Source organism: Geotrypetes seraphini, chromosome 6, assembly GCF_902459505.1.
Source record: "Geotrypetes seraphini chromosome 6, aGeoSer1.1, whole genome shotgun sequence".
Classification (NCBI taxonomy): domain Eukaryota; kingdom Metazoa; phylum Chordata; class Amphibia; order Gymnophiona; family Dermophiidae; genus Geotrypetes; species Geotrypetes seraphini.
Window position 1 is genome coordinate 111,692,059 of NC_047089.1, and position 16,849 is coordinate 111,708,907.

Consider the following 16,849-nt stretch of genomic DNA (forward strand, 5'->3'; position numbering starts at 1 on the left):
ATCACTAATGTAATGCAATTGTATGCTTGGGGGCACAGATGATGATGAGTCTCTCTCAATGTTCTCTTATTGTCTCAAGATGTGCCTCCTGTTTCGGGGGATGCAGGCCCACAGTCTAGTGCTTTGGATCCTGTTCTGGAGTTGGATCCTGGGGATGATCCCATTGTCATGTGCTTATTGAAGCCTACAGCTCTGCTGGTTCTTATTTCTGAGTCCCTGCATGAGCTGAATTTAGACTCTAAGGTGGTTCCATTTTACTTCCTCCTCTCTTATGAGTGGAGTGAGGGTTCAGTCCAATATGTTTCCCTGGCATTCAGACATTAATGTCTTAGTCACTGAGCAATGGGATTCTCCCTCAGGAGAGCCAGCAGCTTTTTATCCAGCCTAAAGTGGATTCCTTGGTTGCACAGGTTACTAAGTGCACCTCTCTTTCAAGTGAAGGCGCTGTGGTGCTCAAGGATATGCAGGTTCGCCGTGTGGATGTGGTCCTTGAGAGAATTTTTGAGATGTTAGCCTTAGGAATCAAAGCAGCCTCAGCAGCATCCTTTGTGACTCGTGCTTGTCTTCCCAGGCTACGTACTCTGGCGCACGAAGGAGAGGAGCCCATTCCTTAGCTCTTTTTGTCGAGTAGATTATGTGGCGGATGCTCTTTATGTTAATATTCATGTAAAGCGTCAGCTTATTCCGTCTCTGCCTGCAGAATGCTCTTGATCAGTTAATGGGCTGGAGATTCCATCTCTAAAGCTACTCTCAGCAGACTTCCTTTTAAGAGACAGTTGTTATTAAGAAAGAGTCTGGATGATCTTATTTCTTGTGTAATAGACAAGTTAACCCAGGACTTTGCCTGATAGCAGACCCAGACCCTCTAGGGCAGGGGTGGGCAACTCTGGTCCTCGAGGGCCGGAATCCAGTCAGGTTTTCAGGATTTCCTCAATGAATATGTATGACATCTATTTGCATGCACTGCTTTCAATGCATACTCATTGCAGAAATCCTGAAAACCCGACTGGATTCTGGCCCTCGAGGACTGGAGTTGCCCACCCCTGCTCTAGGGGCTTTGGTTGCTCTAATTTTAATGAAAATATACTCGGCATAAAGAAATGTAAAGGGAAACACACTCCACTGTCCTTTTAAGGTCTTAATTTGAGGATGGACTGACTGTATACAAAGTAACATCTGGATCCACCTATAGCAGGGGTCTCAAAGTCCCTCCTTGAGGGCCGCAATCCAGTTGGGTTTTCAGGATTTCCCCAATGAATATGCATTAGATCTATGTGCATGCACTGCTTTCAATGCATATTCATTTGGGAAATCCTGAAAACCCGACTTGATTGCAGCCCTGAAGGAGGAACTTTGAGATCCCTGACTCTATAGTGTTGTTTTAATTTCTTTATGTAATTGTAAGGGTGCTGCTACTCAATGGTATAAACCAGTGTATTGCAAACTGTATGCAGCGGCACACCAGTGTTCCTCCTGAGATTTCTGGTGTGCCGCAACACACTGGTGAGGAGGAGAGTCATCCATGATGCCTGCCTGCCTACAGGACGTGCCTCTTGTGGCGAGAGGCCCATCCTGTAGGAAATCAGCTGGCGTGGACGATTCTCCTCCTGGCTGGCATCTCTCCTCTTCTCCCTGCACTTCCTGGAACCCTCTAACGGTGAGGTTGCGGCAAGACGAGTCTAAGTGCATGTGTGGACATTGACACGATGACATCACACATGCGCGTGACATCTTCACATCGACTTCTGGGTACCTTCTGACCGGGGCACTGCATTTAGTTTGCCGCCGCCTGGAAAAGTTTGTAGGACACAGGTATAAACGATTGAAGTTGAGCACGTGTAAGGCACCAACACAAAGATCTTGGGAGTTTGATCTGACTATACATTTAGATGAGTCTCAATGGAAATCGGTTTGGAGATCAGTCATTACACTCGGCGAGTTTAGAAACATAGGAACATGATGGCAAATAAAGGCCAAATGGCCCATCTAGTCTGCCTGTCCACAGTAACCATTATCTTTTTCTCTGAGAGATCCCATGTACCTATCCCAGGCCCTCTTGAATTCAGACACAGTCCCTGTTTCCACCACCTCTTCCTTCTTTTTACTACATAAGGCTCTTTGGATCCCGGTTAAAGTGTCAAAGATAGATACCTCCTGTGGAAAATTCTGTTAGTCATGCAAAGACGGGATTGGAACATTAGAACATATGTTGATTGAATGCCCTTATGTGTCTGATTATTGGAATAAGATCTAGTCAATAATTTCAGATTTGCTTCCTATATCAGAGCCATTAAGGTATTCAATAATTTTTCTGGGGGGTTTGAGTTTACAGTTTTCATTAAGCTCCTCTGAGACAAAATTGTTGAATAACTTAATAAGGATTACCATTAAAACAACTTTAATTAATTGGAAGGATCTTTCTAAATTTGAATACAGTCAAACCTCGTTTTGCGGGTAACATGGTTTGCGAGTGTTTTGCAAGACGAGCAAAATATTCTCGCAGATCATAACTCACATAACGGGGAATTAACTCGATTTGGGCGGGTGGGGATGCCGGTTCGTGGGGGGTGGGGTGGTGGAGCAGCGCTGGTGGCCTCGGGGGTGGAGGGTGAGGTGAAGCAGCGCCGGTGGCCTCGGGGGGTGGGGGCACACGAATCAAGCGAGTTTCCCTTACTTCCTATGGCTAACGAGCATGCTTCTGGAACAAATTATGCTCGTAAACAAAAGTTTCACTGGTGGAATATTTTATGTTTATATAGCAAATATGAAAAAATTTATGCGATTAAGCGTGGTTGTTTGAGACAGTTTAATAAGATATGGAATTGTTTACTTAAATTCATAGATTGAATGTTATTGTATTTAATTTGTATTGTATATTATGACACCCTTTGACTTTATTTATTGTATTATATTATTTGTGTTGTGTTTTCTTCAAAAATTTTCAATAAAATCTTATTGGGGGAAAAAAGATAATATACTCGGTAATTTTCTATCTCCACTCTCTAGAGATTCTCCTAGAATTAGACAGAGATTTTCTGGACCCAGACACAACCGGTCTTCAGCACCCCGTGCTGTCCCCTCCATCAAGAAATTGCAATGATGCCAGGTTGGAGGTGGTCCCTCTCAGGATAGTGGGCGAACTCATGGATTTTCTGCAGGCCTGGGTTCAGATTTCGTCCAAAAGCTGGGTTCTGGGCATTATCCAGAGTGGCTACAAGCTGGAATTTGCTAGATCTCTAACAAATTGGTTTGTAGACTCTCCCATGGGGTGCCTGGACAAAAATTCCCAAGTGCAAGTCACTGTGAGACGGATGCTAGACATTTAGGCTATAGAACCAGTTCTGCCTGAAAACTCGTACTTGGACAGATACTCCATTTACTTCATCATGCCAAAGAAAGGCTCTGACAATTGGAGACCCATTTTGGACCTTATGCACTTGAATGCAGTGCTCAGAGTCCCACATTTTTCTATGGAGACTTTTTGATCTATCATAGCGGAGGTGGCTCCAGGAGCGTTCATAGCCTCTCTGGATCTGACAGAGGCCTTCTTGCATATTCCCATTTTCTCATAACACAGAAGATTCCTAAGATTTAATATCCTGGAGCAGCATTTCCAGTTCTTGGCCCTGCTCTTTGGCTTGGTGACAACTCCCTGTATGTTCACCAAAGTGATGGTGGTGGCAGTTTATCCGTACCTGGATGACTGGCTGATCCAGGCTCTTTCATTGTCCAAGGGTTGGTGCACGGTAGATCAAGTGACTTGTATCCCAGAGGATCTTGGTTGGATTATGAATTACTGAAAGAGCCATTTGTCTCTGACACAATCCCTAGCGTATCTGGGGGTCTTGCTTGACACAGCTGCAAGCCATGACTATCTTCCAGAGGCACGCAGATCGAAGCTGTGTTCTCAGATACAGTGCCTTTTGACCAAGCCAGCTCTGTCAGCATGGGGCTATTTTCAAGTCCTAGGTTTAATGGCAGCCATAATAGATGTAGGTCCTTGGGTGAGAGCCAATGTATGTCCTCATCATCATGCATTACTCATGCATTGGTCTCCACAGACAGACTCATTACAAAGGTATCCACTTTGGACCACAGAGGCCCAGGCCAGCATGGATGAGTGGCTCCATCCTCAGTCCTTTACCATGGGCATGCCCCTTCTCATAGCATCCTGGGTGGTAGTGATGATTGTCTCCTCAGCTGGGGAGCTCATTGCAACTGTTATCTGATTGAAGAACGTTGGTCGCCCTCACAGATGAAGTAGTCAATCAGTTTTCTGGAACTCATAGCCTTTTGACTAGCTCTAATGAAATTGCAAAAGTCTTTGTAAGGCCAGGCAGTCCAGGTCTTTTCAAACAATGCTACAGCGGTGTCATATGTCAACCACCAGGGCAGCACCAAGAATTTTTATAGAGGAGCATCCAGACCCACGCTTCCGGGCTTGGATCTTCGACTGAAGAACTTGTCCACCTTTTTGTTCTTTGCCTGTTTCCATGAAGGTGCATTCAACCAGAAGTGTAGCTTCGGCGTGGGTAGAAGCTAGGCTGTCTCTCCAGTCGAGAATTGTAGGGCAGCGACTTGGTCCACTCTACATACATTTGCTAAGTTTATTTATTTATAGTATTTATACCACTTATAGGCTAAATGGTTTACATTCAGATACTCAAGCATTTTTCCTGTCTGTCCCGGTGGGCTCACACTTTGTCTACACACTCTGTCTAATGGACCTGGGGCACTGGGGGATTAAGTGACTTTTTCAGGGTGAATGTAGTGACAAGGGATATCTCTGCCTTTGCATCCTGCTATATGCCGGCACAGTCATCCCAGCCTAGATTTGTGGGACTGCTTTTTTGCGTCCTGCTTGTCCAGAATTACACACCTATTGCACTGGGAAAGAGTTTAAGTTCTTACCTTGCTGATATCTTTTCCAGTAGATAGATGTACCATTCTGGATCTCCATCCTGTCATTTCTGCACCTGCCTGCTGTCTCATTCTGATTGTTGTGCTCCAAGTCTCTAGCTTGGATGTCAGTCAGCCCTTTGGCTATTTTTAGCGTCAAAACGGGTACTACCCGAGCTCCCCTGCTTCTGTTGGCATTTTATTGATGTTGATTGTTCTCAGTTTCTATCTTTAGTTATTTGAGCAGAGCAGGCATGAAAAAGTAGCCGGGTGGGGTGGGACAGGGAAATTTGGTGGTTAGAATAGGGTCATTAAATCCAGTGGTCATTAAATCCCCCTCCTCGATATTAAAAAAGTTATTTTTGAGAGAGAAATCAAGATGGCGTCAGGGACAGACGTTTTGTAAGAGGCTCCCCTTCCATCGGCGTTCTTAGCTTTACCTTGGAGATTTACTTACCGGTTTTTATATCTCAAGAATGCCGAAGCGCAGGGGTAAATAGAGGAGTGATCTCCCAGCTTCTTCTGCCTCGTCGACAACACGCCAGACAGCAATAACAGCTTTTGCTGTTCCATTTGGTCAGGGCGAATCCGCTTTTCGAGGGGGGCAGACCTCGGAACTGGACAGTGATTTTTCGCTGAGCCTGCTGGGTCCTGTAATCCCTCCCCGTCCTGGGATGATGTCGGGCAGTTCTGCGGGTCAGCGGGAGACGTCGGGGAGTGAATCCCTGTTGGACCCGATGATGCTGCCTTTGACCCCAGAGGTGGAACAAGCTATGCCGGGTTACCAGCAATTGGCAGAGGGAGGAGGAGGCGTTCAGGGAGCAACGAGTGTGGGAAATGGAGTCTTCTCTCCACTTCAACCTCTGAAACCCCTGATTAAGCCGAAGGTGGTGGATATGGAGGCGTTGTGGGGAGCCATGGAGAGCCTTCACCAGGTATGCTCCCAATTTATTTCCTCAACACAACAAACTGCAGTTCAAATTAATAATTGTGAAGAGAAAATTCAACAACAATCAACTAGAATGGATAACATTGAGAAGACTGTCTCTGAAATAAAACTTGTATCAAACTCTCAAATGAAGGAGAAAAATGTAATGATCAGGAAAATTGAAAATTTAGAAAATGCAAATAGAAATTTAAACCTGAGACTTTTAAATTTTCCTGTATCAAGAATACTATCACCGAGAGAACTTTTTCACTCTTTCTTGACTTCAGTTTTGAAATTTTCAGAGACAAATATGCCACCATTGCAAAAATTATATTATCTTAATATAGTTGAAGAGGATAAGGACAAGACAACTATCCATCCCGGAGAATTAGATCTCACTGGGATGTTAGAATCTTCACGGATTGAGATTTCTGCGAGAGCTACTTTGTTAGTAACGTTTGTTTTCTTACAAGATAAAGAAGCTCTTCTTCGTCTTTATTATAGAACTGAGAATGTTGAATTTTATAATCACAAAATTGTAATTTTTCCTGATGTTTCCAAGTGGACGCAGCTTAGGCGTAAAAAATTTCTGACATTTCGTCAGTCAGTTTTGGCTGTGGGAGCAACCTTTCAACTTAGGTTTCCTTGTAAATGTTGTATTACCTACCAAACAAATAAGTATATCTTTTATGATCCAGAACAATTGCAACTTTTCTTGGAAGATAAGGCTGCCATTAGGGCTCCTGACCCCTCTATAATTACAACTACTTAGGCCCTAATGTAATTAACCAAAGAACCCTGTATATTTGAGGCATATGCAAATATGACTGAGTTTAGTTTTTCTTTAATTCAACTACCCTTGACTGTGTATGATTCTACTCTCCCTTAATGTGGACTATGATCATTGTACTGGAATTTATGTCTTGATAATAATTTCCTGAATGTATTTTGTTGCCTGTATCAAAGTTTCCTCTTTTTGATCTTTGATGTGAAAATGAATAAAATATAAAATTTAAAAAAAAAAAAAGTTATTTTTAATAATGCATGAGCCACACAACAAGGGTACACCTAGGAAAAGGCAGCATCTTAAACACTGCAGTGAGCACTAGAACACCAACACACACATTGTAAAACTAAACAAGCCAGATCCTGCAGTCAATTGATCTTGTACACTCAATGCTAAGTTTCAAGTTTTTTATTTTTAACTTAATGAATCGCTTATTAAATTTTACTAAGCGATGTACAAATTAAAACAAATAAAATATAAATTTATATCAATTTAATCAGTAAATAACGGGTTAAACAGACTGACATAGAAACTTACAGATATATAAGGAGAAGAAGGGCTGAACTACAATTATTATTATTAGGTATAGAAGAAGACATAAATGGTAAAAATAATAGGGAAGGAGGAATAAAGAGGGGTTTTTTTTTAAAAAAAAAAAAAGAAAAATGAATATATTTATAAGTTGAAAGCATCTTTAAAAAGAAAGCTCTTTAGATTGCCTTTAAAACGATTTAAGTCATTTTCATCTCTAAGATATTGGGGTAGGGCATTCCATAATTGTGGAGCCATTACAGAAAAAATGTCATGACGACGGGTTCCAATAATTTTCATTGAGGGAACTGCTAAAAGTTTTTGGCTAATGGACCTAAGGGAACGAGATATCCTATGCGGAATAAGTAGTTTATTAATGAATTGAGGTTCATTTGAAGATAGAGTTTTAAAGACTAAAAGTAAGATTTTAAAGGTAATGCGATGACTGACAGGGAGCCAAAGAGATTCGATCAAAAGTGGTGTAACGTGATCGTATTTTTTTCGGTTATGTATCAGTTTAATGGCAGTATTTTGCAATATCTGGAGACGCCTCTTTTCTTTTTGGGTGATATTTATTAATAAAGAATTGCAGTAATCTAGTTTTGTAATAATTAGTGAATGAATCAGTATGTTGAGAGATTTTGGCTCTAAAAATGTAGAAATAGAACGAATCATATGCAACTTATAGAAGCAGGATTTGACAGAAAACCATGTCCTTTTCATACACATAGAAGACAGAAACACCCTTGCCCAATATGGAATAATCACAAATTAAAAATAGAAATATGTAAACAAAAGTTAAACTGAAACGCCAAGAAACCAGACTGCATACAATGCAACACCACAGATACAGTGACACGTCCCTTAATACTGTGCAAAATATAAAGACAGTAGATGTAAATTTGAAAAAAACTGATACATAACAATCACCACTTTACAAATTAACAAATAAAAATAAAACAAATAATGAGAAATAAAAATACCATTTTATTGGACTAATCCATTTTTCAATTAGCTTTCAGAGGCCAAATCTTTCTTCAAGACAGTATAGTATACTGCTGTTATGGTATCCTGTCCTGACCTGAGGAAAGGGGTTTAGTACAAAAGAAATTGCCTTATTTCCATTTCCTATTTATAAAGTTTTATCAATACAGTTACAATATTACTTGATTCTATGTAAAGCAACAAAATTTCTTACTACCTTTTGTAGTTTCTGCTTTAATCATCTTCTCTTCACTCTTTTCTTTCTAAACAGCATTTGTCCTCTCTCCCTTCCATGCAACATCTGCTCTCTGTCTTTGCCCCTTCCACTCAGCCTCTGCTCTCTCTACCTCCTCCATCTACTGTCTACCCTCTTCCTGCCCCTTCCATCCAGTGTCCGCCCTCTCTCTCTTCCATACGGCATCTTCCCTCTTTTTATGTCGCTTCAATAAACTGTATATCCTATGCCCTTTCTCTCCTTTGTACATGATTCATTTCAGCTTCATCCCCTCTCCATTTTTCTGTCTCCACTCCCTCCCCTATGCTCTTGCATCTCTCTCTTCTCCTTTCCTTCCATCCTTCCTTCCTTCCCACGCCACCCCATGGTGGTATCTCTATTTCCTTCCCTTCCCTCCCCCCATGCCCTGGCATCACTGTCCTCTCCTATCTCTCCCTCTCTTCTCTGGCACCTCCTCTCTTTCCTTTCCATTTGGTCTGGCATTTGTCTCCTTAGTTTCCCTTCCCTCCCCCTTGCCCTGACATCTCTCTCCTTTCCCCCTCCCCCTCCAGTATCTGGCATCTCCTCTCCTTCCTTTCTCTCCCTCCCTCCTTCCTTCCTTTCCCTCCCTCCCTCCCTCCTTCCTTCCTTTCCCCTGGTCTGGCATCTGTTTCCTTCTCCCTGCCCTGATATCTCTCCCTCCATGGTCTAGTATCGCCTTTCCTTTCCCTCCCTCCCATGGTCTTGGCATCTCTCTTTCCTCTCCCTTCCTGGTCTTCCTTCTCCCTCCTTCCCTCTCTCTCCCCAGTTAGGTGCAGCAGCAGCATTTCTCTTCCTCCATCCCCTCTCACTCTCCTCCAGTTTATATGAAACTGAAATATAACAGAAACAAAAAACAAACTGCAGACTCCTATGTACGAGATGCAGGCAATGTTTATTATAACAAATATTTATGCAGTTGAAAATACCACCTTATAACAAACCAAGGGACCTGACACGGTCCGTTTTTCGGAAAACACACCTTCTTCTGAGGTCCATGGTTGCTAAGGTATAAAATAAACCACAACGAAAGGTATAAAACAACCGCCTGTATGGTATCCTTCTCTATTTAAAATGTGCGACGCAAAACTAGTATAAACTACTTGGCATATAAACTGGTCCCTGGATGGTGACCAGTTTCATCTTTTCTCTGGAATAATGAAATGTGAAATTTGATTGCTTACTATGGGCAAGTTCGTCACTTCTGTGAAGTACCTTTTTTTAATAACTAGGCTCCAGTGAACCAAAGCCCAGTGGGGTTTAGAGTTGTATATCGTCAGTGAAGGAGTATATGTTGATTCCATGTTTCTTTGCAATATCAAGTGCTGGTCTGATGTAGATGTTGAATAGAAGTGGGGATAAAAGCGCACCTTGGGGTACTCTGTATTTTGCGGTTTTCGGTTTAGAGAATACTGTACCGAGTTTGCTGGGACACGTTGTTGTCTTTGGTCCAAGAAGGATGAGAACCAGGAAGGTGCTGTATTCTTGATCCCAATCTCAAATAATCTGGATAGTAGTTATCTCATGGTCAAGTATGTCAAAAGCTGCACTCAAGTCCAGTTGGATGAAAAGTATATCCTGACCTTTTGTCCATGTAGCTCCAGCAGTCATGTATTAAATCTAGAAGTACTGTTTCGATGCTGTGATAACTCCTGAATCCAGATTGGTGAGTGGAGAGAGCATTCTGGTTCTTGATGAATGTAGTTATTTGATGGAGCACTGTTTTTTCAAGGAGCTTTTATGCGAAGGGAAGATTAGAAACTGGCCTATAGTTGCTTGGTGTGTCTGGATCTAGGGAGAGTTTGTTCAGCAATGGTTTGATCACTGCAGATTTCCAGGGTGTTGAAACTTCCCCTTTATACAATGAGGCATTGATTAAGGGAAGAATTGATTTGAGGAAAGGATCTTTCACTGAGTACAGAAGGGAGTGTGGGCATGGGTCATAAGCTTAGGTGGTATGGTGAATTGATTCCAAATTTGATTCAAGTTCTGCCAATTGGTAAGTTGAATAATGTTATCAATACTCGAAGTCTTGGTTATAACTCGATATCATCCCCATTGAGTTTGACTGCCTATATGGTTGGTATGTTGAAGACTTGACAACCAGTGTTCATGTATTAAAAAAAATTTTTTCCACATGATCCAACCATTCTAGGCGGGATATAATTTAAGCATACATAATCTCACAATAATAAAAATATTTTATATAAAACATGGGTGACTGAGGCCTATGCAGAGTTTCAGTCGCAGCTCTGGCCACCTTGTTGGACAGAATGGATGGACTGTGTGGATATTTATCCGATGTAATTTACTATGTTGATAATTCTCCTGCAATTGATGAACTATGCCCAAAGATTCTGTATTTGCCCATAAATTAACTGGACTAGTGAGATGCTGGATGCTTTACATAAGGTTTTCCAGCCTAGCTGAAGTTGTTGGAATATATTCCATGTTTCCTCAATATTTCCTTACAGGTAAAAAAATAATTGAAATTGCTGTTGGCTCTATGCACTGTCTAGCACTTACTGAAGATAATGAAGTTTACAGTTGGGGGAGCAATGATCAATGTCAACATTTTGATACTTTACGTATCTCCAAACCTGAACCCACTTCTCTTTCGGGATTAGACAGGAAACACATTGTTGGAATCTCCTGTGGGCCTGCTCAGGTAAGTCATACTCAGTGCATATATATGTTATTTTTTTGTTTAATTACAGTAGACTCTCAGTTAACTGGCACCCATGGGGATTGATAGATGCTGGATAAATGTAGTTTCTGGTTACTTGAGAGTTACTATTAAAAATACGCCTAACTAATACTATACCCCATACTATGCCATACCATAAACTGTTCCAGACAAACTACTGGACATGTGGTAGACAAAGCATGGGCATACTCAGGTGCGGCGTGCCAAGTTTACAGTATTTATTTGAATTTTATTTTTTGTTGGTTACATGAAAGTTCTGGTTAAAAAAAATTGGGACTTGTAAAACTACAAAAAGATGATATAGATCCGAGTCATGGCACCAAACTGTTTGGTTGAAAAAACTATGTGGACAGGCTACATACATGCTTCCCAATTCTTTCATATATTCCTCAGTTCTTAATTCTATCTCAGAGGAGATCAAAGAAAGAAATCTCTCAAAAAGGTGTGGTTAAATAGTCAAAGCTTTGAGGGGTATTTGACTGCTTACTGAAGTTAGTAAGTTCACAGTCAAGTCTCATCGTATTACCGTGACTGGTCATTTTATTGGGAATTGACATAATTAATTCATTATTAAACACTAGTCTTTAAGCCTGTTACATTAACGGGTGCTAGAGATGTCTGTCTGGGTTTTTTTCTTTGTCTCTCTCTGCTTGGACGCTGTCTGTCATTCATTCTGTCTGTGTCTCTCCTTGGCCCCCTACCTACCTTTATTTCTCTGTTGCGCCATGCCTGCCTGTATCTTTGTGGCCCCCTTCTGTGTCTCCCCCTTCCCAGAGCAAAGCATGATTGTTTTGTGCCCCCAGCAGCCCCCTTTCCCTCTCCCCTTGTTGTGCCATGCCTGCGTGCTCCATGGCCCCCTTCTGTTCCCCCCCCGATGATTGCTGTCTGCCCCCAGCACACCCCTTCCCCCCCAAAGCAACCTCCTTTCCCTCTCCCCTGGTCCCCTGTTCTACCATGCCTATGTGCTCCGTGGCCCCCTTCCCCCCCAAAGCAGCCCCCTTTCCCTCTCCTCTGGTCCCCTGTTCTACCATGCCTGTGTGCTCCGTGGCCCCCTTCCCCCCAAAGCAGCCCCCTTTCCCTCTCCCCCCTGGTCTCCTGTTGTGCAATGCCTGCCTACTCCTTGACCCCCTTCCGTTTCCACCCCACCCTCCCTCCATGCCTCCAACTGGAGCTGGTCCTCTCGGCGCAGATCGTCCTGCCCCGGTACTGCTCGCCATCGGGAAGGTGGAGAGCGGCCTGCAAGGTTCACTACAGCGGCTGGCAAACCTCAGAAGGCCTCTTTGAAGAGGAGCGGCAGCGGGAGGAAGGAGTCCATGGCACACGCTCCTCCAGCTAGCGCAGGCGCCGTGAGGACTTCCACAGAAGCACACCTCACGGCACCAGGAATCACGCAGTTTCAACAGTGCATGCGCGCTTAGGGTTTTATATATAGAGATACGTAGATGGTACATCTTCCAATTACAATCTATTTACAAATTGCATACTTCAACAATATTCTATTGGTTCTATTGAAATCACATGGTTTCCTATTAATTTTACTTCATTAGTAATTTCCCTTAGCATCAATGACTTAACTGATTACATGCTATTGGTCTCACCTCTGTCAACAATAGAAGGAAGTTGACAACATGTTTACTAAGGTCATACTGACCTTGAAAATATTTTCTCTTCTATTGCAAATATCTCGTTTACAGAAACAGTCACATGATTTTATATAACTACAAGCTCATCAATATTTGCCGTAACTACGTAAGTGGAAGAAAAATATGTTCATATAAACAGATATGTTTTCTCTCTAAACCAGTCTCTCAAACTTTCTCGAGACGGGGCACACTAAAGATAGTGTCCACAGCTTGAGGCACCTAGAAGTTCGCAGATGTCGCTGTGATGACATCATGCATATGAGTGACATCATCATGTCGATATCCGCACATGTACAAAGGCCCTTCAGATGGGCTCTGAGATACCAGTAGGGAGTGCTAGCAGGTTAGAGGGCTGGAGAGAAGGAGAGGCACTGGTGCCAGCTGATTGCCTACAGCAGTGTTTCTCAACTACTTCAAGATAAGTACCCCCTAAGTCTAACCAATATCAACTGAGTACCCCACCCAAGCTCTGTTCCAGATCCTATCCCCTTTACTAATTGTAATGCAGTTTTTTCCATTCATTTTTCATATACACACAATATGCACAGCACACATAAATTCTCAAAACTGACACATTTCAATCACTATATTGAAAATGAAATCAACCAGCGATCCTCCGCAGGCTGCTGTAATTACCTTTAAAGGTGAGACCAGAAGGCTAGGGGGAAGCTGGAGGATGCTAGAGAGAAGGGGGAAACATGCAGGCCTTTGGTGAATCGGGCAGTGCTGGCGCTGTACCACATAAGGAAGTGAGCTGGCAGTTGTCTCTTTTCCTCCTCAGTGTGCCACGGCACACTTGGAATCTCAGAGGCACACAGTTTGAGATACACTGCTCTAAACCATATAAACAACTAATGGTATTCTTGGTCAGCCTGGTTCCCCCCAGCCTATGTTTTAATCTGTTTCCCCTTTGTCAGCACTAGAAGAGGTTAATAAACATGTGCACTGTTAGTGTGACTTTTAGCTTAATTTCATGGAACCATTGTTATGGCCCCAGCATCTTGTTCCAGACATCAAACCAAAATATTTTGTTCTATTAAGGAAAAATATGTACTGTGCATGCTGTTTTTGTGTTTCTGAAGGATTTCTATTATTCAGCTACATCTTTCATATAATATTAGTGTCTTTTAAAGTCTTAACTAAAATTGTATCTAATACATATTGGTTATGGCCCCCCCTTATATTCTGCATAATACAATTATCACCATCAGTTTACATATAGGTACTACTTCAATAATTTTTCCTATCCATCCTGGTGGGCTCACAATCTATCTAATGTACTGGGGCAGATTTGCCCAGGATCACAAGGAGCAACTTGTGTTTTGAATCCACAGCCTCAGAGTGCTGAGGCTGTAGCTCTAACCACTACAGCACACTGTATTTTGTTTCTTATTTAGGACTTCAAGCAACAGCAGATTGTAAATAAAATTAGATTAGGTTTGACTGTTTGATTCAGAACTTTCTACTCTGCTTTGCTGGCAACATCTTGTTGATGTGAAAAAATTTTACTGCCCTCTCCCTGTCCTGATTTCCTATATTATGTCATACTGAGTTTTTTCTCATCTTTAAACAAGATCTATTATTTAAAAAAAGAATCCTGAATAAAAGCTTAACAAGGTTTTGAAATTTCATCTTTTTTTTTTTTTAATATCTTTATTGAACAGAAAAGAGAAAAACTTCAGACAAAAATATACAACAAATGTCAAGACAATAACAAAGATTCAGAGTCTACCACATAGAAAGAAACAATTTTACAATTTTCTCCCCCCAACCTAAACAAACTGTAGGTGTGGCCAAGGTAAAATGTCTCCTGTACCACCACTGCCAGGGCACCAGAATAGGGTAAATGATGCAAGACAAACTAACAAGCAAAAAGGAGCATTGCATATTGAGTAGATAGCTACGTGCCACAGGTGTTAAAGTATTCCAGAAAGGGGCCCATATATCCTGTAAATGTTGACCTGTTCGGGACTCCTTATGAGGAACCATCTGGCGCTCTATCTCCAATAACTGGATCATAGTTGCCCTCCATTGTTTTAAAGAGGGGGGCAATGGGTCCAGCCAATGCAGGAGTATCACCTTTTCCCACAGCAAAATTGCTTTTATCAAAAAGCAGCGTAAGCCGTTCGGCACTGGAGCAAGTATCCTACTTTGAAAGAACAAAAGCTGGGGGGAAACTATACAGCGGGCATGCTACATAGAGGAGATATGAGCCAAGATCTTTTCCCAGTAAGCTCTAATCCGGCGACAGGTGAAGAACATATGCCCCAAAGTAGCACCCAGAAGATTACATTTAGGACAGCAAGCATCTAGTTTGAGTGCAATTTGTTGGGTATGACGGGGAGATACGTGCAGTCACATAGTTATCTTAAAGTTAAGCTCCCAAAGAGCCACCGAAAAGTGCATCTGAGATATCACTCTAAGGCAATGACACACAAGATCAGCAGAAATAGAGACCCCCAAATCCCTTGTCCATTGTTGACCCAAGCGTGTATAATCAAAACTGGGAAGATGTTCCTCTAACGATTTCAGGTGGAATCGTAGTGGTATGGTATTCTGTGCTTCTAGGCATAACCCCTCCCTAAGGAGTTCAAGTGATTTCACCATTAGTACATTAGCGGATAGTGTACCAACATCATGGTGCAATTGCCAATACGTAAAGTGATCAGATGCCAAAAGCCGAAACTTTATTTGAATATCCTCGAAGGGGCGGATTGAGCCATCATCCATGAGAACCTGATGGAGATACAGTAAATTATTAGACTGCCAAGTACGAAAAGAAGCGGAGGTCAGACCCGGTGTAAAAAGAGGATTACTCCCAATTGGCAACAGGACTATCGTCGTCGAAGGAAGTCGCAATAGTCCACAAAAAGTGCGCCAAGCTTTACAAATCATAAGATAAAGAGGAAAGGATTGAATGGCCGCAGGAAAGAAACTCAGGGGAGCATGAAGCAGGCTACTAAAATGTAGTGGATGCAGGAACAAAGTTTCTATCGCTGTACATGAGAACTGAGAGACATTACGGAACCAATCGTTAAGGTGACGCATTGACAGGCCACGATATAGAGTTTCAAGTTTAGAAGCCCCAAACCTCCACGCTCCCTAGGTAAGGCCACCATCCGATACGCCAGCTGAGGCCATTTGTCATTCCACAGAAAAGCATTCAACATGCGCACAAAGGCCCGATATTTCAAATTGGAAAATGTGAGAGGGAGCATCTGAAAGAGGTTCAACCAATAGGGAAATAGTAGCATGTTATGCAAGATGACTTTCCCCATCAATGACAAGGGATACGCTCTCCAAAGCTTTAATTTTTGCTCCGTGAATTGCATGCCGGTCTGCAGATTGAGGGCATATATGCGGGATAAATCTCTCAGGATCCAGATGCCTAAGTATTTGATAGCGTCATCCGCCCAGAGAAAGGGGAAGGTGCCTACCCAATCACGGGGCAGAGTGGCGTCCAAAGGGACAATAAGAGATTTATGACTGTTAAGTTGAAACCCTGAATATAAGGAGAATTCATCAATCACCCCCAACATGGCTGGTAGCGATACCAACAGTTGCATCAAAATCAACAACAGGTCATCTGCAAAAGCCAAGACTTTTATGTCCTGTTCCCCTCCCCTAACCCCCAGCACTACAACATCCAGCATAAAAGCACGCAAGACAGGTTCCAGATATAAAACAAATAACAAAGGAGATAACGGACAGCCTTGGTGGGTGCCACGGCCTATGGCAAAGGAAGCGGTATGCTGGCCATTCAGAATGGAATGTCTGTCTACATGGGCGTAGTCTACAGACCTCTGACTCAATCACAGCAAATTGATAAAGATCTGATTGGAGATATCCAAAAGTTTAAAAAGAAAAAGGAGATGCTCCTGTTGAGAGATTTCAACCTGTCAGATGCGGACTAGAAAGTTCCATCTGTGGAATTGAAAAGAAGCAGAGATATTGTGGATGCCTATCAAAAGGTTCTGCTCAGACAAATGGTGATGGAACCCACGAGGAAAAAAGCGATATTGTATCTGGTCCTCACAAATTGGGAGAATATCTCTAATATTCGAGTGGGTGCCCACCTAGGAAGTAGCGATCATCAAATGGTTTGGTTTGATATTAC

The 16,849-nt window shown here is 42.3% G+C and overlaps 1 protein-coding gene across 1 annotated transcript in view; it reads left to right on the plus strand.

Moving 5' to 3' along the window:
• Positions 1-16,849, plus strand: part of HERC2 (HECT and RLD domain containing E3 ubiquitin protein ligase 2) — a 3,346,202-nt gene that overhangs the window by 417,513 nt on the left and 2,911,840 nt on the right. Inside the window, 1 exon segment of the mRNA XM_033948978.1 lies at positions 10,857-11,050. Coding sequence (XP_033804869.1) covers positions 10,857-11,050 — 194 coding nt within the window.